Source organism: Haliaeetus leucocephalus, unplaced genomic scaffold, assembly GCF_000737465.1.
Source record: "Haliaeetus leucocephalus isolate CR32 unplaced genomic scaffold, Haliaeetus_leucocephalus-4.0 Scaffold339, whole genome shotgun sequence".
Lineage (NCBI taxonomy): Eukaryota > Metazoa > Chordata > Aves > Accipitriformes > Accipitridae > Haliaeetus > Haliaeetus leucocephalus.
In genome coordinates this window covers 16,885,313-16,909,189 of record NW_010972775.1, presented here as the reverse complement: position 1 = coordinate 16,909,189, position 23,877 = coordinate 16,885,313, and the positions used below count along the sequence as shown (strand labels likewise).

General features: G+C 46.2%; 1 protein-coding gene across 1 annotated transcript in view; it reads right to left on the bottom strand.

Annotated features, from left to right (window-relative positions):
* SLCO3A1 (solute carrier organic anion transporter family, member 3A1) overlaps positions 1 to 23,877 on the bottom strand; it is a 145,878-nt gene that overhangs the window by 20,630 nt on the left and 101,371 nt on the right. Inside the window, exons 3-4 of the mRNA XM_010571993.1 lie at positions 7,364 to 7,462; positions 4,058 to 4,321 (exon numbers count right to left, since the gene is read on the bottom strand). Coding sequence (XP_010570295.1) covers positions 4,058 to 4,321; positions 7,364 to 7,462 — 363 coding nt within the window. The remainder of the gene's footprint in view (positions 1 to 4,057; positions 4,322 to 7,363; positions 7,463 to 23,877) is intronic.

The window sequence follows — 23,877 nt, the reverse complement described above, 5'->3', positions numbered from 1 at the left end:
CCAAGACCCAAATCCAAAAAGGCATTAAGGTCGCGGTACTGGTCTGGATCCAGGCCAAAGACTCACCACTATGGCCATGAATGTACAGACGGAGCCCTCTCCAAAAAGTTACTATCACTTGTTAGAGCTGTGAATTTAAAACTACTTGTGGTAGCTGTTAATCCCGCTCAGTCCTATGAACTCCCACTGAGAACTACAGGCTCGCTCTCCATGGCCCAGGACACCCCTGCACAGCTGGGAGCTTCTGGCCCAGCGCTACTTGTCTGCTCCTAGAGAGCACTTTTGGGGAGAGACATCCAGGATTCAGAGCAGCTCCCTCTAGGTATTCAGCAGATTGGTACACAGAGCAGGAAGGAACTGAACAGAAGACAAGACAGCTGTCAGCTGTACATCCCAGCTCTCCTATGCTCTTGAAAATGAAGCTGGACAGGAACCAAAATGTTTCTAAATCTAGGGAATTTGCAATTTTGAAATTCATTTAATTCCACAGTGAGTTTTCTTTTAATTCCTTGTGAATGAGCTTCTCTCTCCAAACCTGAAGGATTCCATATCAATGTCAATCCTTTTAGGTTTTTAATCTCTCTCACTAGATAGACAGGCAGAATGTAATGAATTTCTGGTTTAAATCATTGCAAAACAAAATGCATTTAGAGCAGAGTGTTTCAGAGGTGTTAAAGATAAAGCCAAGGAACCATTTTGAAACCAAATTTCATCAGAACTGACTGCTCAATTCAGTAGAAGTGACATTTCCGTATGAAAAATGATTTTAACAAAATATTTCCAAGCACGTCCTGGAGCAGGGGGTGGGTTAGAGGCAGCATGTTAACACCAAGTGGGAGGGCAGATGCTGGACAGACAGGAGCAGAGGGCACAGGTGCCTTGACACAGCTGAGCATCATCTCTGCCCCCGAGCAGCAGAGAGGTCCCCAAGGCAGACCAGAGGTAGGAAAGCAAAACTGTGCCCCCAGGACAGCAAGGACTGCTGCAGCCCACACCTGAAGTGCTTTCACAGACCATACAGAGAGTGCAGGGCTGGAACAACCTTGCCAGGCTGCCAGCTGAGAGCAAAGAGCAATGGCAGCGTTTATCCATCCTCTCCCTGCTATTAAACCTTCGCTTCTCTGTGCTCCCAAATGGATTTGCATTGCTTAACTGAAATACCAATCAGGTAAAGCAGCGCAGCATTCATACGCCAGTTTAGCAATGGTAAGCACCTGCCAGGACTGTCCCTGAGCCATCATGCCCCTGCCAGTGCTGCTGGGCAGAGCTGCTGTGGCAGCTGCCTGCTGCCTCTGCTGCCTTTGATTGCCTCTTCACCTTGTGCCATTCAAAGGCAGTCTTCATTTCAAGTCTGAAGCTCCTCTTAAGGATGCTTCTTTTCCCAGCATGAAAATACCCGGCATGAAGAGATGCCGTGGCTTCCCAAAAGTTGGGCCTTCCCTCCTGTTTAGACCTTGATAGAGATGTAAAACACTTTCCAATACTTTGAGCAGGTTGCTTTTATATTAGTCCTAGCTTTTCTGCAAGCTAAGGCTACAGACAGGCAAAGAATCTCACCCAGCCCTACATCTCACTCTCTTTCAGCAAATGTTGTAGTGTCTCGAGCATCCTCCCATGTGCTAGCCATGCCATGTTGCTAGCTGACAGCTGCGACTCAGCTGGGAGCATGTCTCCAACTGACGCCACCCTGCTTCCTCTCCTGCACATCCACTCAACTTGCAGCAGTCTCTGCAGCGCTTGAAAAAAATTAAATAAAATAAAAAATAATCAAACCCCTTCAATAGCCAAAAGGGAGACCCAGTTCAGCCTCCGAGGATGCACTGTTGATACACAGTGCGTTCACACAATCAGTCCAGAGAAACAACTCTTCCTCCCCATACTGTGCACAAGAGGCGGACAATCCCGCACTGCCATGTAGACACGGACTTATGTCCAGCACACACCGGCCCAGGACTGAGCTGCAGAGACAACACTTGCTAAAAAGGAGTCAGAGTTACGGCCACACAAACTCCGATGAGCATTTCCACCCACAGCCCTGCGTACAGGTACATACTCTGCTGTTCAGCCTCACTGCTACATGCAAACTCCATGTCCTAGGAAAGGACAGAAGACATGACTATGCATGTACATATATATTTTTAACCTCTGTATATAATTACCAGTGCTTTTTATCCTAGGAAAAAGGTTAAACAGTCTAACTTTCCCCAAAGGAAACTTTATACAATCAACAAACAGATTAAGGACACTAGGTCCCGCCACATAAGAATGCATAGATATATTTCAGCTGCTGGCAAAATAAGGTATATACACAGCAAGATTCAACACATCACCTTAAACACTGCTCATCAGGAATGAGCGAGGCACATTTGCCTTCCCTTGCAGTACGTGTCTGAACATCTCCTCCAGGCGGGCACTTCAGCAAACATGACTCTTGACCACATTCTGACTGTGACAATGGCAGCAAGGGACTTAAAAGGAGATGTCAGCTACCAACACTGTGTCATCTGTGACAGCCTCAAAGGATAGCTAAAAAGGTCATTCCCTGTCTGATTTGATGTGATGTAAACTGTATTTCAAAGTCCATCTACAAAAAGACTTCTGGAATGCTGACTGATTCAAAATAGGGTTACCTGCAATGAGAAGGCTAACATGGAAGACTGTGGTGCCTCCTCATATAATCAATACTTGGAAGCATGTGGATGTGGCAGTTTAATTTCTCTACTTTGGTGAGCAATAGATGCTCTGGGAACATCCCCATGGCCTCCCTGTGTGCAAGAAACTTAGCTTGCTCAGCACCATCCTCGGCCAGAACTGCTGCCCCTCCACGCAGCGGGGACATGCAGTATTCTTTCATTTTTCTATATGAAAACCTGCAAAGATTTCCAGTGCCCATTCCAAACACTCAGTGGCCAGAAGCAGACGCTCTGATGAGTCCATGACAAAAGCCACAGAATTATCCAGATGGATGTATCATGGGAAAAGCGCATTCCTCAAACTTGAGAAAATCCTTGCAGCAAGGATAAAAAGATAAAGGAATTAATTTTACTGACAAATTTTCAAACAATTTATTCCTTTACCTTTCTTTTGAATTTTCTCATCAAGTCAAAATTTCGCATCTTTGACCTTCCCTAATGAACAACCACATCAACTATTCAAGGCATTTTTATATTTAAGAAAACACTTTTTTCCCCAAAGTCTCTTTTTCCTTCCCACCCGCACCTCATTCAATTCCCAATTAAGGCAACTGCACAGGGAATAAGTGATTTTGTCCTCATTTATCTAAATGCATTAGGCAGTAATGAAACCCGCTCTGCCACAGTGACAGAGAGTGGGAAGCAACCACCAGTGCTACAGAACCACCCGCTCAGATGAAGGATTTTCCAGTGCAGCCTACAGAAAGGGTATCTGCCCACACTCTCCCACAAAATGCTGGATCCTTAGCTGACCTTAGTTAGAGCCAGGTCCATTTCCATCACTGCAGGACATGATGTGGGGTTTTCTACTCTAATTTGCTACAAGCCATGCTCTGCCCTGCCACTTTGCTGCTATTCTGGGCTGGTATCTACCTCTTCCCCATCCTAGTTTCAGAGCTGTGGTGGTGCCCAGCACTCATTGCTTTGTATCTGGGATTGCCCTAAGCTGCAGCTCAGATGCCAGGAGCTCCCAATTTCTTTTAACCACCGTTGCTGGCTCACTCTCCATTTCGGGAGGCAGAGAGAAGCAGGACAGTAGACTGGAGAGCAGTTCACAAATTACTCTGCCAACTGCGTTCCCCTTCTTTTTTTTATCAACTCTGCAGGACTATTGTGCATTTCTGAAGCTTTGTAGTTTAAAAAAAACCCAAACCTTTCAAGTGGAACAAAGTCTCTCTTTAAAATGAGGACAATGCCAGAGATAATTAGAAGCTAGGGACTGAAATTTCAGGACACTGAGATTTTTGGGGGATTTTTTGGGGCGTAGACATAGATAGCCCAAATCAGAGACCAATTACAAATCCAACCAACTGTGAAGCTGTTGCCAGCTCTCGCAGAAAACGTGACAAGAGCCGCTGTCTCACCTCGCAGCTGCTGGAAGCAGGTCGTGCTGCTCTCCCCGTCCAGCGTATGCCGCAGGACCCCGTTGCTCGGCTTGGGTCTCTCGTAGTCCCTCTCGGGAAGCATGGCCTGCTCGCTCTCCCCAGTGTGCTCTGGCCGTGGTGGCAAGGACTGTGGAAACCCGAACATCGGCAGGGACGAGAAGAAGAGTAAGGCACCACACAGCAGGAAGCCTCCCCACCATGCACCAATCCACCGAGGGTCATCCGGGGTAATGTCCAGCTTACCTGCAAGGGTACACACACACGTCAGCGGCTTGGCCATGGGGAGGGAAAGACAACAGTGTTCATTATCCTGTAGGCTGGAAGACGGTTGTTGGGGGCTTTGTTAGCTGGTGAGGGGCTCCCAGACACAAGGTGGGGACCCACAGTGCATCCCACACCCATACTGTGTGAGTCACCAGTGCATAATGACCTCCACATCCAAGAGGTCCTTAGGACAAGCAACCCATCACCTTGTCTATCTAGATGGTACGTCCAGCTTCTGCTACACCTTGTAATCAGAGCTTCTCTCTAGTGTCTTTGGCTCTGCCAGCTCTAGGAAGCTGCCATATACCACTCAGGGTCCCCCATGCTGGCACCAAGGTTTTGGACATCACTGTCTCAGTGTGTCAAATGTGCACACAGAGCCAACATACCTACTGGCATAAAGACCTGCATGGAGAAGCAGCAGCACAGACAACGACACTGCATCTCCATCCTGGCTTACCCTTTTTTTCCAGGAGGTCAGTGCTCTCCCTGCTTTGAATTCACAGCCCTTTTCAGCAAAGGAGAGATGGGTATTTGTGCTGTATGGGCACCTGTGACTGTGTGGAGGGTGAAACGATCCTAATACTGGATAAGAAACCCACTCACTGCATCAAATGGGCTCAGAAACATAGAGAAATCATCAGAAAATGAAGAAAAGCAAAGTAAAAGGCAAGAGTATCCTGTAGGCCATCACTCAGCAGAGATAAGGAAAAAGAAGGCTCTGGAGTCAGTTTGGAGGAATAAATATAAACAGCAGGAGAGAAGAAACTGTGGTTCTAACAGCCACCTCCCGGCCACAGCTGCTCGGCAAGCCGGTGGAGGGTGCCCAGCACCAGAGCTGACTCCCAGGGGAGACCCAGGTCTGCATGGCTGGAATAGCAAGCTCCTCTGTTCATGATGTCTGTCTGGGTACTGCCACTCTGAAAAATCTGTCTCAAGTGAGGCAATCAAGTTGTCTCTCAAGCAGAGACAGAAGGAAACTCTTTTCTCCTTGGGGAAAATAACACGTAGCTCTCAAATATATATAAAGTTTGAAAAATAGTGTTTTGGAGGGATTGGATTCTTCTGTTATTTCCTCCTTCCTGAAGTACATTTTTTTCAGGTTCTTGGGAACACAGCCACATGAAGCCACATAAACCAAGGTCTTCTTCATATCCCCTTCCTAAAATAGGTCATGTACAGAGGGCAGCACAGCAGTGTGCCCTGGCATCGCACACCTCCTGCCCAAAACAGGGAGCAGGGCAGGGCTCAACCCTCTGGAGCTAGGTCTTCTTGTGCCACCCTGGGCTGCAAGGCAGAGCCAGTTGCAACGTGGAAACTCTTCCCCATACAAAAATAGATGGAGGCCTTATGTGCCCCAGCCTTTCACGTGACAGTGATGGACCAAGGCCAAAGCCAGCTGGACCTGCAGCTGGAAAGTGCCATACACTCCTTATGATCCCCTGAGCCACAGCCCCTCCAGGCTTCTCAGGAATAATACTCCACCGTTCTCCTCCATGGCTCCGTATTTGTTTGGGGATTTTTAAGCTGTAAATACAGAGCAATGTCTTACGTTAAAAATGGCTAGATCACATCACATTAACTTTTTAGCTAGGTCAGCATCTTGCCTCTGATGGTAACCAGCTGCAGATGCCCATAAAGTCCAGAAGAATAAAGTCAACATATACCTGATATTATTCTTGTGATTTGTGGCTCAGGGGCTTTCTAAGCTAGATTTGATGTCATGTTCATTTTTTTCTTTTATGAACTCGTCCAATTGTTTCAGAATCCATTTGCAGACTTTTAACACCCTTGGTGAGGAGTTCCACAGCTTCACCTACTGGGAGAAGAAATACCTTCTTCTGCACATTCATATTTTGGAGTAAATTATACTTAATGGTCAAATACGTAACAGGGTTCAAACAAGCTCCTCTGCCTACAGAACCAAGCGAGTCTTTGGCATACCTTTGCTAAAGTCAAGGAATGAAATGGGGCCATGTGGTGTTTGACCAAGCCGCAGCTAAAAGTCTCAGCCACCAAAAAAAAGACAGTTTTCCTGCTCATTCAATATTATTTAGATTTCTTCAGCTGCCATATGCATGCAAGACCAAGAAAGGGCAGTAGTACTTTTCCAGATTTGCACAATCCTGTTCTGAGTCTTGCAAGGTTAAACTCCATCCAAACACATCCTGTGAAGGTGTATTTGCAACATCATTGAACTGGAGTGCATCCTCAGAGGGGACAACATCTCTCCAGTAGGTTGAGAGCCTGTGGGATTAGATGGAGCTGGAAACTGTAGAAAAAACATCTGAACAACTGAGGGAAAAGAATGAAGCATCAGGTTTGCAGTCTATAGCCAAAGGGCTTGGGGAGCAGCAGAGAACAGCCTATTACACATTGCCCTCTAATGGCAAAGAGCACATAGTGCAGGTAGCAATAAAAGAATTTGCAGATTTTTTCTTAAGAACAGAAAGACAAGCTGCAGACAATTTGCTTTAACCCAACTGCAGAGTCAAGGTGGGCAATAATTAGCACTGCTTTGGGAAAAAGCAATAATGCTGTGGGACTGAATCTGTCCAACCAGACAAGGTCATTCACATAAGGTGCTAGGCACGGATCTTACTGGTGTGCCTCCATCAGAGAGCCTGGACAGTCCTCCCAGGTCCCAGGGATGGCAGCTCTCCAGATTTCATCTTGCCCTCTGGACACAGCTCCCCTGGCAAGACTACATCCACAGCTAGCTGGTGTGCCCAGCCACGATGATACTTTAAGGTGTCCTCTAAGAGCTGGACTGAAAGTCATCTCGCAGTGGAAAAGCCCATACGAGGGAAGAAATTTTAGCTACTACAAATCTGTTATCTATAGGGACAGAGTTGAAAACATCTGAATCCCAGTCATAAAACCCCTCTAAAAGTGACACATACACATACAAGAGGCACTCAAGATGGAATGAACAGCAGTTTCCAGCTTGTAAGCATCAACATTTTTGTCCTGCTGATACATTAACATATTTGATTTGAAACCAAACCCAGTTATCCTTACTTGTGTCAATGAAGACAGCATCCACATAGATTTTGGTACAGAATGAGCCCAAGATAAATCCACAGGCTGGTCCAAATACCAGCATTGTGAAGAGGATCCCTACAGGGAGAGAGAAAAAAGAAAATTAGTACTAGGCTCGAGTTATTCATAACAAGTTGTTCTGCTTGTCTCCTGCAAGATGCTATTGCCCTCCTGATGTCAAATAGATAGGGATATGTCTCTGTGTCAAATGCTTCAGGCAAAAGAGCACCCTAAATGCTTTTTGCTTTTCCATATCTCTTCAGGAGAAAGAATAGACGGAGCTGTGGTAATGCTGAAGTTTTTCTCTTGAGCTGAGAAGACAGTGTGGACGTATACTGTGTTTTGGTTGGCTGGCTTCTCTAAAAGATGTCTTACTCAAAAGCAGAAGGTAAAGTAGACTTGCCTTCTCCCCGCAGGGAAGTCTTTACCTTTGCCACCTCCAGCTAAATTCCTGGTAGCCAGGTATATTTTCAGAATTTAGAGCCAGCAAATCTATGAAATGCAGCGTTGTCACAGACTGCTGGATAAAGTCCTTTACAGAAGCAGGAGCACTTTTCCAAATCTGTGAAGCCCTTATCCCCATCATACCCCCACGCAAATCTTCCCCAAGGCGCACGGCTCTTCTAACCTCTTGCAACTGCTCACTCCTCCTGCAAAACCTGCATGAAATTGCCAGTGTAATGCCAGGCGAAGAGCTATTGTAAGTAAATTACTTATTTGCTTCAACACAATATTTAGAAGCATTTATTCTCACTCCCATTTTGGCCCTGAAATGGGAACGCTACAGGCACACTGCCAACTCTCAATTATCCTGAGCAGAAAGGCAGGGGGACACAAGGATAATCCAGAAAAAGAAGCAGCAAAGATAACACAAAACATTTGTAAATTAGACAATAGGAACATATTTGGGATAGAAAAACAAGAAAAAGTCCCCAAGGACCCTTGTAAATGGCTTTCTGAAGGAAGCATGGGCAGGTCTGAGCAGCACGGAGCAAAGCAGCACCTGCTCGTTCACTCTGGGGCAGAGCGGGACTGATGGACCCATGTGCACAGTGAGGGGGCAGCTCTTTGGCACTCCCTGCTAGGGATGTGCCAGCCTGCACTGGCACCAGTCTTGGTGTCGCTGCACTTCAGAAATGTCCCATGAAGGAGCTTATTCGCATCTGGGTGCTTTGCTCACTCTCCTTTGGCAGTGGGGTACATCCCACATTTCTCCAAATCTCTCTGGGGGTGCTGTCTGGCAACTCAGTGCATTCATAATGCACTTCATCACAGCTATCTCAGCCCTCAAGTTCCTTAACTGGAAACTTTTAATTTCCAAGTTCTCTCTCTGTGCATTTCTCAGGAGTTGGAGAAATGATCAGAGCTGCAAAATATTCCCAGGAGACCACCAGCCCTATGTAAGGCAAACCGCACCTGCTGAACAGCTTAGCCAAGCGGAATAAGCTGGTATGGTCAGAAATAACTTCACCTTCATCTTTAAAATGTAGAGCGCAAACTAATTCCTCCAGGTTTGTGGCACTGTGACTTGGCTGGATTAACAACTAGGTACAAAGCAACGGTGTCTCCAGCCAGCCACTGGCACAGAAACCCACCATGTTAATGCCTTCACAGCTATCACCTACAGAAGCAAGAGGGAGAAACAAAGGTGGTGGGAGGAAAAAAAGTGTGAGGTTGTATGAGCCACAGTAACGAGTCACTGCTGTCAGGACAGCAACATAAGCTGCCATCCCTTGCCCCGTCTCAGCTAAGCAAAAGCTGCGGCAAGGCACCGTGTCGCAGCCCATGCTGCCAGCTTAAATTAGTCCCTGGGGCCTCTGCCCATGATGTCCACACCAGTAGTGGAGCAAGCCATCTCCCCTCCTGCAGTCACCTTATCCCCGGTCACTGGGTTTGTGTTCCACAATCCAGTAGTAAGTTGAGGAATTTTTGCTCCTCAATCAACAGAGCTGCTTAAGAAGCCCGTGCCTTGCTCCCCGCGGGATCTATAAAGCCTCCCATGGGAGATCCCAGACCTCAGTTACCTGCAGAAGCATTTCATGGGATGTGAAATGAGGGAAGAGACAGGTCGGGAGAGCAGGGAAAAGGGATTTCTTTTCCCAGCACCATCTCCCTCCTTCCCAGACCAAAGGCCTGCCCCGCTTGGGGCTATAAAATTTCCAGTGGCATTTTATAAAATATCCACATCGCAATTTTTTTTGGCCACTAGATGGCATCAGTGTCTGTCATTCATCCCACAAGTCCCATGTGGAGCAGGCTGGGGGACAGTGCAGCCCACCCCAGCTCCCCAAACGCGACCATGTTACTGGAGGTCCTACAGCCCCTGGGAGGATCGCGCTGATGGCAGGGTGCTGTCTTCACCCATGTATCTGCCATACACACAATCAGATTGTGCCCTTTGGCTGTTTGCGTGCAGGAAATCGCAGATTTTAGAACAAACTGTTCTAAAACTATTGAGTTTTTAGTCAAAGAGTTTAAACAGACAGCATCTAGCACAGGAATAGCCATGACTACTAGTCTGATGAACAAGCCGGCAATCAAAGATCTGGTTTATCTTTGATGACTGAACATTAACCATGAATTTCTATGTAAATACGGTCAAGCATGCACGGACACAGTGGCCCTCACACCGGTTGAAGCAGCGCCTGGGCCAAACAGCCCATGTTTCGCATGAGGAGCCCTTGGACTTCAGCAGGAGTCACCACATTGTTCTGCTCTTACTTCCCTACCCTAGGAGGAGTAATGGGAAGGAAAACCCAGGCAGACCTGAGTAACTTCTCTTTCTCAGTCCCAGAGCCCCAGCCCAGAGGACACCAGCAGAGAAACCTGCTCCTCCAGAGCTGCCCGAGGGTTCACATCTGCAGGGATGACCCTCTCTGAGGGGAGGTTGCTGTGGGCACCAAAGCACCCCAGGCTGTGACAGGTTCCCACAGGCACCAAGGAGCCAACGGGGCTGCTGAACTGCTGTGCCATTGCCCTGCTGGGACCTGTGTGTGCAAGCAAAAGGACTGTGTGGCCAACAAACAGCTGCTTCCAGGGCACCCACAACCCAGAATAGGGCAGCTCTGCAGCTCTGGGCACCGCAGGGCTGGTTTAAGACCTTGAGGACAAGATGAATCAGGCATGACCTGCTCTCCACAGGCAGCAGGCACTTGTTTTCCTTTTTTTTTAATTTTTGTTTTTAAACTTGTTGCCGGTTGATAATTTTCTGTAAGTGACAGAATTGGAGAACTGGGAACACATCAAAATTGTCATTTGGCACCTATGCGGGCTCACACAGCTAAGCAGGCAGAAGGACAAGGACCAGTTCTAACCCTCTAGACAACACCTTTGGTTGTACCGGTGTTGGGTTGAAGAGGGACAGAAGTTTGTCCCGTGATGATCTTCAAACCACAGGCAGGGTTGTCAGACCGTGTGCATACAGCAAAGCCAAAGAACTGAAGTGTGTTTCATGGAGCAAAGGGTAAGATAAAGAACTTGGAAAAAGATTATCCTTCACCAAAAAAACCCAGGGAATATTTTCCCTTTTTTCCAAAGCAGAAAGGAGCAGGAACCTTTTGCTAGTGATCCATCAGCAGCCGGGGGATGCTTGCAGAGGCAGTTAGCTCAAACAAAAAGCAAATGTCACGAAAGCCGCGGCCAGTGCAAGTACATGCACCGGCACCTGTGACAGGTGAATGCCGCCCCTCCTCACACTATTCACATTGCATGGCAAACTACCACTTCAGAAACAAGCCGTGGCCTCAGTTATTAAAATACCACTTTTTGTATATCCTGGCAGCTGCAAGCTGGAAGGCATTATTTGCTCTGTAATGTCCTCGCTAGAGGGCAATGTGGGATAGAGCATCCACTGAACAGGGAAACGGGTATCTAAGATCTTACAATAAGATATTGAATTATTATTCACCTCTAGGCTAGCTTAAGAAACCCTCATGTTAATTTGTCCTAAAATCAAGAAAACTGGCTCACCCCATGCCATTTTTGTTAACTTTTTTCGAGACTCCAACAAAATCCTGTCATTGCAGTGATGGTATTTTACACTTTGTCTCACAAATCAAGCAGGTTTTGGAAAAACCTAAGGCAGGGATTGTCATGATGGATAGTCTAGGGCCTGTACAGAGCCGGACCAAGCTCAAGGATCAACAGAGCACACCACTGGGCACAAGAACTAGGCTATTGGGCATTGGGATAGTGCCTGTGGTTGAACGCTTATGTGGAATTGAGGGCTCAAGGGGAAATTACCCAAGTTAGAATTTGCTTAAGACATCCTTCCTCTTTCGAGAAATTCTGCACGATTGCTAGTCGCCCCCGTTATTAGGAAAACACCTTCCACATCATCCACCTAGTCATGCAACCACAAAGCTGCTGCTTAGTAGGAAAGGTCTAGCAAAACCCTTTTTCCCAATCCCGGGGCTGCTGCTAAGGATAAAGATGTGCTAAACTTGCAGATGGCTTTAACACCAGTTCTAGGTCTTTTCCCATGTTTTCCTCTAACTTTTACATCAGCCTGATTTGATAGAGCTAGAGGGCACTACTACTAGGAGCGAACAGATCACAGGTCTAATCCTGGCTCTGTCAGTCTCTTGCAAAATTCCCACTGGTGGCAACATAACTGGCGATCAGTATGGGATACTGCAGCCTCTTCCCTTTCATTCTCAGCTTAAAATTTATTTCTATTGCTCAGAGCAGTACATTCAGTAACAAACATCCTCCTTGGGAGGAGGAAGGGAAAACATCCAATACTGCCCTGGAAACAAATGCTTCTTGCTCTGCAGGGCTGGCTGAGCCTCTTCAAAGGGCCTGTGCTTGGTCCTGCATCCAACATTTCGAGGAGGAGCAGGGCATGTCCCCAGTGTAGTTAGCCCTACAAAGACCAGTGAGAAGTAGGATAAGAAAGGTTTCTCCTCTATGCAATTTCAAGGGTTTTTTAATTTTTAATCTTAGAATTATTTTTTTTAATTCCTTCCAAATTATGGCAATTCTTAGAAATAAGTCAAGAGCTGTGAATTAAAAAAACAAAATTACCTTGTTTTGGGACAATTCAAACTTTTTTTTGATAACTCGCAAATACTTTTTTTCGGTTTGGGCCCTTTTAAAACACAATTACATTTTGTTTTGAAAACAGCTAATCATTTTCAGCTTTCCCACTCTATCCCTCGCACTACTCTCTCTGCCTCCAAAAAGACAGGGAGAAAAAAAAAAAGCAGCAAACCAGGCTGGACTGCGAAATCAGAAGTATTTCCCTCCCCATCTTTTCAAATGGAACAATTTGCCAAATTCTACTTTGTCCTGCCAACTAACAGACATTTTCCAGGGGCTGAGGAAAGAACTGGGACAGAGGGGAGTATTAGATCTGACATTTTGTGATGGGATTTTATCACTTGTAAGGCCCAGGACTGATAATGCTGTTTTCCATTAGAGCAAAAGAAGGAGCAGCAGCAGGTACCACTACATTGGTGGAAGACTGTGGCACAGAGATGCTCAGTCAGTCATGCAAAATGCACAAGAACGAAGTTGCAAAGACAGGGATAAAGGATGTTAATATTCAGTAATAAAGAGCTGTCCCTTGGTGATCCAAGTTGCTTTCCAGCAGCAACAGGATCCCGAAACACAAGCAAACTCATGTTTTTCACAGTGTGAAGTGGGCGAAGCATCAACTCAATCTCTGTAACAAATTAACTGGGGACAGTAACTCCCAGCAGAAACCCTCCTGGCTGGAAGTAAGACATGGAGGGAGACACAGCAAAGCTTGCCAGCCTCACCAAGGCGTAGAGAGGAGGCATCACAGGTACAGCTCGCCGGGGAATAAAAGCAGGTTCAGCTCACAGTCATAGGCTGAGAAAGAAAACATGGGCAGCTAAAGGACACCAAATCACTTCACTTCAAAGCCTCAGCCCCACCAGGGACTGAGGACACAAGGTAATTTATTTTGGAGAGCTGCCACAAGCATCAGGTGAAGGTGAGCTGAGTAGGTGAGATAGGAGGAGGAAAAGCAGCATTTTCCACGGTGGGACAGCACGCAGGGCTATCAGAGCAGGAGCCATTCCTCTTACTGAAGCCACAGACGTTTCCCATCACACCCTCATTTCTACTTCCCAATCCCCTTCTGATATGGTGTTTCTTACGTCTGCCCTCTTCTACCTGCAGGCTTCATTTCTTTACATGAAACCCTGAGGCAAAATGGTCAGGAGTCTGGATTTTGTTTTCCTTTATAAAGGAATTAATGAACTTTGCAAGGGGATTTAGTGAATAGCGGTGGGAATGTCAGAAGTACCCTATAATGTGGAGAAATGAGAAAAAGAAAAAGTCATGTTCGGCTGTCATCTTGTCCTATCTCACATTCCTCCTAAGTCCTGATATGAAGCATTACAGCATCTGCCATTTATCTTGCCCAATAATAGACTATGCAATAACGTATAACAGCAGGATACATATTTGTGACTTACACCACACAATGTTTATATACAAGTTAAGGCCTACCGCAGGAACATATCTGCATTGAGCTCTTTGGCTTCAAAGGAACTGGCCCAGGACCACAGGACAAGGTGCTAAACCAAGAATTTATCCCCAAAGACATTGAAGGCTTTTGTTCTTGTCTGCCTCAATATCAAACTGGTCCAAACATCAAATATCCCAGCCAAGAGTCAGTGCCACTTCCAAGTTACCACCATGGCAACCTTCTTCATGCCTTTGCTCTGTGCATTGGGTGCCACGTGTCCAACGTTCAACTTAAAGCCCAGCTTTTGGAGACATGCGGTTCAGCAAGCATCTCAGCTTGGTACCCAAGTATCCACCTAGCACTGCGGACCCATCTCACAGCTCTGCACAGGCATCCTGCTGTCAGGACTGAACTGTTATTCATATTTGTGCTAGCTGGTTTAAAGCCTACCTTGAACACACCTTCCTGAACTCCAGTAACCAGTGCAAGCACACCCTGATCCCACAGGTTACCAACCTTCCTGACCTTACCAAGTGGCAGACTGAGATGTGATTGAGAAGCACTCACTTTGGAGAGCTGGGGGAAAGAAAAAAGGATGGGAGGTTACACCAAGAAACATCAACATTTCCCCAGTGTTCCCAGCTGCACGATGGAGCAGGGTATGGAGCTGAATTACAGTCCCCGTGGTCCCTGCTCACTTACTTCTTCCCAAAGCCCCCCTGTTGAAACAGCCCTGCTGCCAGCCCCCAAGAGCCAGCATCAGCAAGAAAAGTCACACTCCAACTGTTCCCAAAGTGAGAATTTATTTGATGCTGAGAGGAAAGAGATTTGTTTGTGATGCAGTTTGGAAAAGTTCAGATAGATACAAAGCCCCCCCTGCAAAGCGACCCTCTACCAATAAAGCCCTGGGAAACACTATTAGAATTGTCTCCAGGGACTTGCAATCACATTTAAAGTTTGCTTGAGTTATCCAGACCCTTTTGAAAAATACTGCTTACTATTTTCACAGCAACCTGGGTCAATCTTCTAGGAAGGGCTGGGTCCAAGGTGCACATGCACAGACTGCATTGCTCCAGTCTGTTCCTCCACAGGTTTGTAGGCAGTTGATGTGCTTGACCACCTGGGAGTTAAATAACCTCTACAACATGCCTTGAAACTCTAGCAAAGCAGCGACACTTCCAAACTGATCCATAAAGCCAGGGCCCGGATGCCCAAAGCATCTTTACTGCTCTTAGCTGTGAAGCAGCTGAATATGGACCATCAACAGTGAATTACCCAACCATGGGCAACCCTGGTGTTGCAAAGGATCACATTTTATTTATCCATGGAGATGTCACTGGTATCTACTGAGCCTACGGTCCCCTTCCTCAAGCCAGGCTGCTCCCGCCTTGGCATTTCCATTAAATTAGACTGCACAAAGCTGTGCACTGAGCTCCCAAGGAGCAGCACACCTTCAGCAAAGCATATGGACAAAGCAATGCCTGTTCCCTCCTGCACCATCTCAAGGGACAGCTGTGGTGGGCAAAAAGCTGATCAGTTTGGAATATGTGGGAAACACTCTCCACTGCAAAGCTAGCACTGTCTTTGCGTCAAGTAACTACATTCCCATGGAGGAATGGATCGGGGAGTGAAATGTGATCTCTGTCAAGGATGACAGCGACCAGGTGGTTCAGCGACCATCACAAAATGAACGTATGGGGCACGCAGAGGAGAGCAGAGCACACACATGTGCTCCCATGGCCCTGGGGATGATGCTGTGGACATGGGACAGCATCCTGCCAAAGAAGTCACCCCCAGTCCCCTGCCTGCTGCAGGAGCAAGCTCATTCTAAAAGCACAAAGGGAGCTGGCTTTACAAAGCACCAGATAATCTCAAAACCCTGCTTGTCCCACATTTCCTGCTGTGTGGAGGATGGGGCAGGCCAGCGCGAAGGGATTACTGGAATAGCGTAATTTGTGCGCTCTGCAACCTGCCCTTAAAGAGACACCACCCCAGCACAGCCCGCAGGAATCAAAGGCATACTGGTACAGGATGGAGATGCTGTATTTTCCTGCACACAAGGTACTGGCCCTCAAGGGCTTGGGATAAAAGCTTTTGCACTCACACCCAGTGGGCAGAGACGGGTTTTCTCTGATTTCTATCAGTTGACTTAACCTCAAAAACGCACAGTAAGGGTAGGGGGAGGCTCTTTCCTTGCCAGATGGCTTCTTCCAGCGACAAAACCCGCTGGAGTCATCCAGTGCTGCCCCTCTTCCCCAGCAGACAGTGTGCCCACGAGCCATCCTGTTCCCACGTGGGCACAGGGATGCCTGCATTCCCGCAGAACCCAGCAACAACACTCAGCCTCCAGTCCCTCCTTCCCAGCTTTCCTGGAGACAGCTTTCCTCATTTACCATGGAAAGACATCATTTTTTCTGCTGCTCAACTCCTTGTCTACACAACCAGCTGCCCATCACCACCTCTTGCTCCCTTATCACTCACGCTTATTTGCACCGCTGCCATCGACTGTAGGAAACTTGAATAGGTGGCGTTGGACCAACGGCATGTTTTGATTCGTTCTGCTTCCTCGGTGCAACCACTGAAGCGAAGGGAATGCTCAAACAATCCTGACAGATGTTTCCAAGTGCCTGCAGCTGTCGATTAATGAGGAGCAACTTTGGGATAATTCACTTTAATGTTTAGTCTTTGTTCTGATGGGGATCAAAGCGGTCCCAGTCCTGTATTGGTATGAGATGAGGTGGGGAGGAGGGAAGAGGTTGGGGGCTTTCTCCCTTTGGTACAGTAGCACACATTTTATTTATTACTTTTGCTTTCAGGAGGTCAAAAAGAGTAGAGCCCTCAGATGGGGATATCTATTTAGGATTGCTCAAGTGATGCCAAAGACTGGGATGGATGTCCTAGTACTGCTGAGGTAGAGAGAGACTGAATTCCCTGCTCGGTCATGACCTTCCCGAGGACTGTTCGCTGCATCTCATAATTTTTCCACCTTTTAACAAAGGCTAGTCCCTCCTTGTGAAGTGTTGCAAGATGCATGAATATTATGCAGTGCTTTAGTAATCAGGGATACAAAATGTTTTAGAACAAGCATCTGAATTTTGGTTCTGAGCTCTTCTCATTGATTCCACCTAACAGCTCGTTGCCTGCATTTGTGTGTGCAATACAACACCTGGAAAAAAGAACCGACAGCACTGTCCTGAGACATCCTATTTCTCACTGTTGGACCTGCAGCTGCTTTTGGCCAGTGAAACAGCTCCAGCAAGCAGCAACCCTGCAAAGCAGAAGTGTTGGACTGAATCTGACTTCTCCCATTTCCATGGGACCACTTGTGATGGGAAGCCCATAGAGGGGTTCAGTATTTGATTGCCCTGCCTTTAGCCAGTGAAATAAATTATTACCTAGTTTGTAATCAGGCAGCCTTGGACATCTCCCATCAGCTTCTTCCCCTTTTCTACTATCAAACTTTTCCATCAATTTACCAAACCACTGTCTGCAGCCTGTAAAATCAGCTCCTGCTTCATGAAGATTTATTTTTTTAATGCAAGCTACTCACCACTGTATGGAAATGCTGCAGAACAACTTATTTAGACCTGTGTTTAATAACACTTAATGGCTGTGTCTAAAGCTGGGGGGGGGGCTTCACTTACTTATCAAAAGGCAGGAAAAAAATGTACCCACGCTACAGATACAACAAACTTTTAATGTGATTCCTGCAGGGCTGCAGAGAGAGCTCATGGAGGTGGCCTTTCTTCACAGCACGTTCTTTGTTCTGGCCTATATTTATCATTCAGATGTTAATCCCTAAAGAGGTTGCTAGGACTTGAAGATATGTTACATAGAGGTTTCTCCCGAGACTACCAGTGTCCCTTTAAATATTGATTTCCATCAGAATTCAGGATTTCTCCAAGGAAATGTCTGCTGACTTTGAGATGAAATCTGATTCCTATAAGCAGGTATTTTGCCCGGTGAATTACCCTGCATTTTCAATTATTACCAAGCCTTAAGTTTGTTTTATCAGCAAATCCCTGTCCCCAGCACTATCAAGGCTACATTTGAAAGGATCAATGTTATACCAACAACTGACAGTCCCAGGAGATTCTGATACCACACATAATGTTTGCAGAGCAGCACAAAAAGTGATTGGACTTTTGCATTAGGAGCACAAGCTCAGCGTCCAGCCCCGAATTTTCCATAATGACTAGGTGCAATTCTGACAGCTCAAAAACACACCCATTAGCTGGCTTGTACCCTCATTCTTATAAGCACAGAAATAAAGAAAACCCAAGCAAGACCAACCAAAAACCCAGCCCAGCCCCCTATTTGTATTGGCCTTTAAGTCACTGCTTTGCTCAGCTGCTGAAATAGGATCACCAACAAGATTGCAGAGAAACAAATCACGCAATGACAAAAGCTCCACAACCCTCAAAATTGCATTTGCAAGCAAACCAAAAATTAAAGTAGCCAATCTGGGAGCTCTGCAAGGTAAACTACAGGGATGCTCCCATTACAAAAGTCTTGGGATTACTTTGGTCCCACCAGTTGACACTGGGAGCAAACTGTTCCCCAATCCTGAACAGTTTTCCTCCTTAGCATCCCAGTACCCTTCCGGGCAGTGGGAGGGACTGCTTGCTGCATTTCTCTCCTTACTAATGGGAAGCTGGAGAAGAAATTTGCTTATGGTAATCAAACACTGGCACCAGTCATACGAGACTAATCCACTAGCAATCTCCATTAGTCTCTGCATATTTAACTAAAGCAGTGAACACTCATGGAGGATTATGAACGCAGTGGTATTGTTGTAGCAGTGTTTTCCTACTTAAGCTGCAATCACTCTGACGCCCTGTCTCCTAATATTTACATACACTCTACATATAAACAACCTGCAGAATCGCATCAGTCCATGCAAGCATCCTGGTCAGACACTCTGCCTACAAAAACACATGCACCACGTAGTGATTTAATACATCTCTCTGCACCGTACAATGCTGTCTCCATTACTCTGCCAAAATACTTATGTTCATGGTGGTTATTTATATAAAGCAGCATCCTTGAAGGTATACACATTGCTTAATGCTCATAAAAGATACATCTCTTCCTCCAAAGGATTTACAGGTAGTTTGACTGCATTGCAAGAGATTAGAGACTCAGGCTGGGTTAGGCAAACTAGAGAGCTTAAGAGTCCAGTTTTCCGTCACTTTCTGCAAAAGGCAAACAAAGAAAGAAAGAAACAAAAAAACCCCACCAAAACCCATGCCCTGTCCAGTCAGGTGTATCACAAAAAGCCATTGCTGAGCAATCTCTGAAATGTAAGGACAAGTCACTTGCTCCACCTACCCTGCTGGCTCACATTCTTGTCCCCAAAATTTGCTTGTTATCACATGAGAAGAAGCCAACTCAGTTTAAGAGGCGGGTGTAGCGGGTGTAAGAACATACCTAACTATAGCGTACAAATCCAGGGCAGGCCATATATACCCTGATACACGAGCCCACAAGACACCGATTCCACACCTACAATGTATGGTGCAAATATGCCAGCCATAGCTGTGGGCTTGAACTAGCGATTTCTGCCTTTCAAGCAAATTTTCTCCGTGCTAATTACCTTGGGAAGCAGCCACCAAAGAAACTCTGAAAGAAAAAAATATATGCTCAAAAGCCAAGTACACTTTTTTAAAGGGTGTAAGTCGCATGCCTGTGAGCTGTGTTCATCTCCTCCCAGCCGTTAAACACAAACACCTGTTTTACCAAATCTGTGGTGCCACTTTAGCTAAAGGCAGACAGATTTCCTTGCGTTATTTCCCAGGGATTGTGCCAGCAATAGGTTAGTATGGAAATGCACTTCCAGGGCACTTTTCCCTCTCTACAGGACTGCAATTCTCTGAGTTTACTGACCAATTTCTCATTTAACACTGGGTGGTTTTGATCCTACATAGGAATATAGGGATACATTAGACAACTGCACAAAATCCGTCCCATCTCTCTGTCCCCTGCTTGGGCAAGCTGTCTACCCCACCTGCAAGTACAATCTGAGGTTCTTGCACATTTTTATCTCCATCACTTGAATTCTGTAATAGCCAGCACCCCCCATCCTCCTTATATGCTAAAATACACTAGGAAAAAACCTCAACAGATCATACGACCGAGAGTACAATGAGCTATTCACACATACAGGGTAAATCTCAGAGCCTGAAAAATGTGAATTTTGGCATTTGTCAGTTTGAGGTTGGTGTAACACTGCCTTCCTTTTTTATTTTTTTTTTTAAGCTGTGCACTGAGTTCAGCACAGATGTAACACATTTGTTTGAGGATAAGGCTGCCAGGACCACCTCCTGCTCGCTTTAACCTTGGTCTTGGGGATATTCCTTTCCCATCCTACATACCTTAAAAGAGAAAAAGTCGAGTTCCATTTCTAGCTGACATTTTATGTCAATACAGACAGCTTGCTGCTTTTCTAAGCAATGATGCCATCAGGAAGAAAAGTTCAGCTCTGTTTCCTCCCTATTGGACCTCCTCCATGCCAGCCTTGATGTTTGAAAGGCTCTTCTCTGCAGAACTCCCCACTCCTCCTTCCCACCTCTCGCCTGACAGCAGCAGAGGACCACTGCTGCATTTCCAGTCCTTTTAATGCCTCTAACTTAGTGTTTGCCAGTTCTTCCTTGTACTGACAGCACCTGCGATTTCAAGGTCTTCTCTCTGAGCATCAGCTAGAGAAGGTATTTTCCAAGGTCAGAGGACACAGACTCATTCAGTCTGTGGTGAATGGTGCTCAATACCCCAACAGCCTGCAGCTCCCCAAATTCCCCTCTCCTCCCAGCTCAAGCTTACACACATATACATGCGTAGCTCTCCATCCCAAACACAGCACCTGCAACGGAATCCATATCCCTGAAACACAGGATGAAAATTTGTATTCCTGCTGTTCAGGCACTTCTGTGCTAAGGAAAACCTCCCATTGCCCTGCAGTCCCTATCACCCCTGCTCCAGGGCTGCCAGCTCAGCTGACATCTCCCTGGGAACATTAGCTGTTCTAATTTTTGTTTTTTCCCCTCCTTTGTTTCATGCTTTTTCAAAAAGTCTGGGAGGAAAAACTCAGGACAATTAAAGAGCAACATAATATATGGTTTGCTCCTCTGCAAAGGAAAGCAGGAAGAAGAGAGTGGCCGAAAAGCAACAGTTTCCCAAGAACTGTCTGGGCAACCCCTTGTCCTCCCCAAAAGTCATCAGCAGAACTCTTACTTTTAGCAAAAGCAGTTCTCACATCTTTTGTGATGTCTCTTCAAATCTCCCTTTGCCTGGCTGCTGCTCAGGTAGAGATTATGCGAAGTGATGGAGGATGACTCACAGGCACCTAGTACGGGGTAAACCCATCCTAAATTCCTGAAGCAAGGAGAGGCCTGGGAATCACCGGTGACGTCAGGCAAGTTGCTGGGAACCTAGTGCTGATAACAGTTATCTGTATGAACCATTTAGGAAAGTGCTTCACTTCCCTCTGCTGAATAGATTTAATCTAGTCTAGTAATGGCTGAGCCGTCAGGAAGGAAAGGAAATTAAACCCAAAACTTCTGTTGTTCTGCTTCCTCATATTGCAAACGCCATTAGAAAAAAGTATTTGCTCTTGACAATAGTCATTCTTTGCACTGACCCAAATCTCACTGAAGTTGATGAGAACTCTTGCACTGACCTTAACTGGCTCTGGATCAAATCTACCGTTTGCTTCTTACAGAGGACGGCCAGACATTTAGGGTGCTAGCCTGGGACCTGCCAGACTTTTACTAGTGAGCAGCCATGGCTTGATGCCAGGATCCTTGCACCTCCTTCCACCCATCTCCTCCCTTGGAGGTCCCTCACTGCAGGGGCTGCTCTGCCCTTGGCCATGCATGGGTCACAGCTCCACCTGCTTCGTGGGCACAGCAGCCAGAGTCTGCTGAGGTCTCCCCATACCATCAGCGGGGATCGCTGTGGGCAGTGCGGGGTTGTGGCTCCAGATGTGCTTTGCTTCATGGCAATCTTACTTCTCAGCAGGAGAAATTTGGGAAGTCTTAATACATACTACTTACGGGTGGGACAGCACTATGCTCCCACAAAACGTTTCAGAGGAGACAGTAGGGCTGGCCCCATCTGACAATCCCCTCCAAATATCCCCCCACTCACCCCATGTGCTGAAGTCTGAGGGACGCCAGATGCTAGTCTGGGGGATGGGGAGGCTGGCTGGATGCAGGATAATCCCCCAGTCTAAGATTACTTCCAATATAATTTCTAGCAGTCGGTTGCATTATAAGCACAAACCCTGGAGGATGGATCCAGAGGACTATGTTCCTGATATACTGTTATTCAGCATTTCATGCCTAGTGCCCAGCCTTCCCTCCACTTCCCAAAATTACAGGCCACGTGGGCATTTTCCTAAAGTTTCTTAAAAGTCAGAAGCCATGGGGAGCTACCAACCTCTCCAGTGCTGCTTTTGTAAGAATATTTTCCTTTGTGCCAAGGAGGACTCTGTCCATGAAGAGTCTCTTTCTCCCCAGGGGAGAGAACAGCTGCTGCTATCATTATGGGCTAGTCTCCCTTAATTAAGCATCCACAACCACAGCTGAAAGATAAAAACAAAGCCCTTTTCCAGCCCTCCAGGAAAGGATAGGATGGAGGCTCTGGAAGAAGACAGCAATTCTCTCCCACAGTAGACCTAGGATTGCCTTTTAAGTTTGGAAGTGAATTAAAAGCACCTGAATATCCCATTTAAAACCAAATGCATCAGAATGGCCCAGTTAAAGGTCTTTTGTGGGAGGTAGCCCTTGCCTGAGGGAAGCAACCCTAGTGGGCCAAGTAGGATGCACATAGGAAGGTGCATGATAGCCTCTTGTTACCGAAACAGGACCTTCAAAATTGTTCCTGTACTCCTCCTCTCCCCGGGTGCTCAGCGACCTTTCAGGAGCTGGTGTGGTTCTGCGAGGTCACTCTCCTGGGAGTAATAATGGCTTAGTGATAATTGCCCAATTTCCACTTTGTTCAGAGACGTCCACCTCTGGATTTGCTACTTTTTGATGGGGTTTGTGTTTTCAAGAGGGTGGAGGTGCAGGTTTGTTTGGGTTTTTTTGTTGGTTGGTTTGGTTTAAAAAAAAAAAAAATAATACAAGTCCCTTAATTCCCAAACTTTCAGCTTCAAGCTGCTTTTCTTTGTAAGCATCCCTTCATCCTGGTTAGACAAAAAAGGGGTTGCACCCAACTGAGTAACTGCAAGTGTCTCAGAGTAGTATTCCTAAAGTCACTCTGGTACTGTCACTCACTAGCTCCTGCCCGTCTCCAACATGGCTCTATTAATGAATTCATGGGGACTCTCTCATTTCTCTGACTGTTTATTACCCTGCTTCCAGCAATCACCTCCTGGAAGAAGTTAACCCCTTAAGACTGCATAGGTAAGCACTCAGAAAATGAAACTAGTTTCAGACAACTGAACTATTCTGGCTGGACCTGAGCTGGATTAAGAGGTTTACAGAGCTTGTTACCACCCATATGCTGCAAGTCCTGCCAGCCAAACTGCCAGTGCTGGCATTTCCAAGCCCAGTCCTGCAAAGCAATTCAAGTTAAGATACTCACACTTTTAAAATAATCCAGCTGAAAGAACTGCTACAGGGAGGAATCCTACAGAGCATGTGACAGCAGGCTGGAAACAGCAATTGCCAAACCAGCAGATAGAGCTGCCTGCTTCTTATATCATCATTTCATAAGGTTTATCTTTATTGCAAAGTCCTGGTAAGTGAAATTGGTCAGAAAGCCTTTGACAGACCAGTGTGCCAATGGAAAAATGCAGCGGATGAAGTCAGGGAGGCTTTATGAGACTATGGATGCTTATCTTTATTTTCATTTTTGGGAGGGGGGAAAAAAAGGACAGGATGTTGAAAATCTTCCTCCTCAGAATTTCAAAATCGAACACATTATTATTTGGGGGTTTGAAAAAGCATTGTCACTTTTATGTGATTAATTTTCATATTGCATACTATATAGCCATATAAAAAAATGAAGAGGTAAGAAAAACACTGATGTTTCAGACGTTTTTCTCAAAATA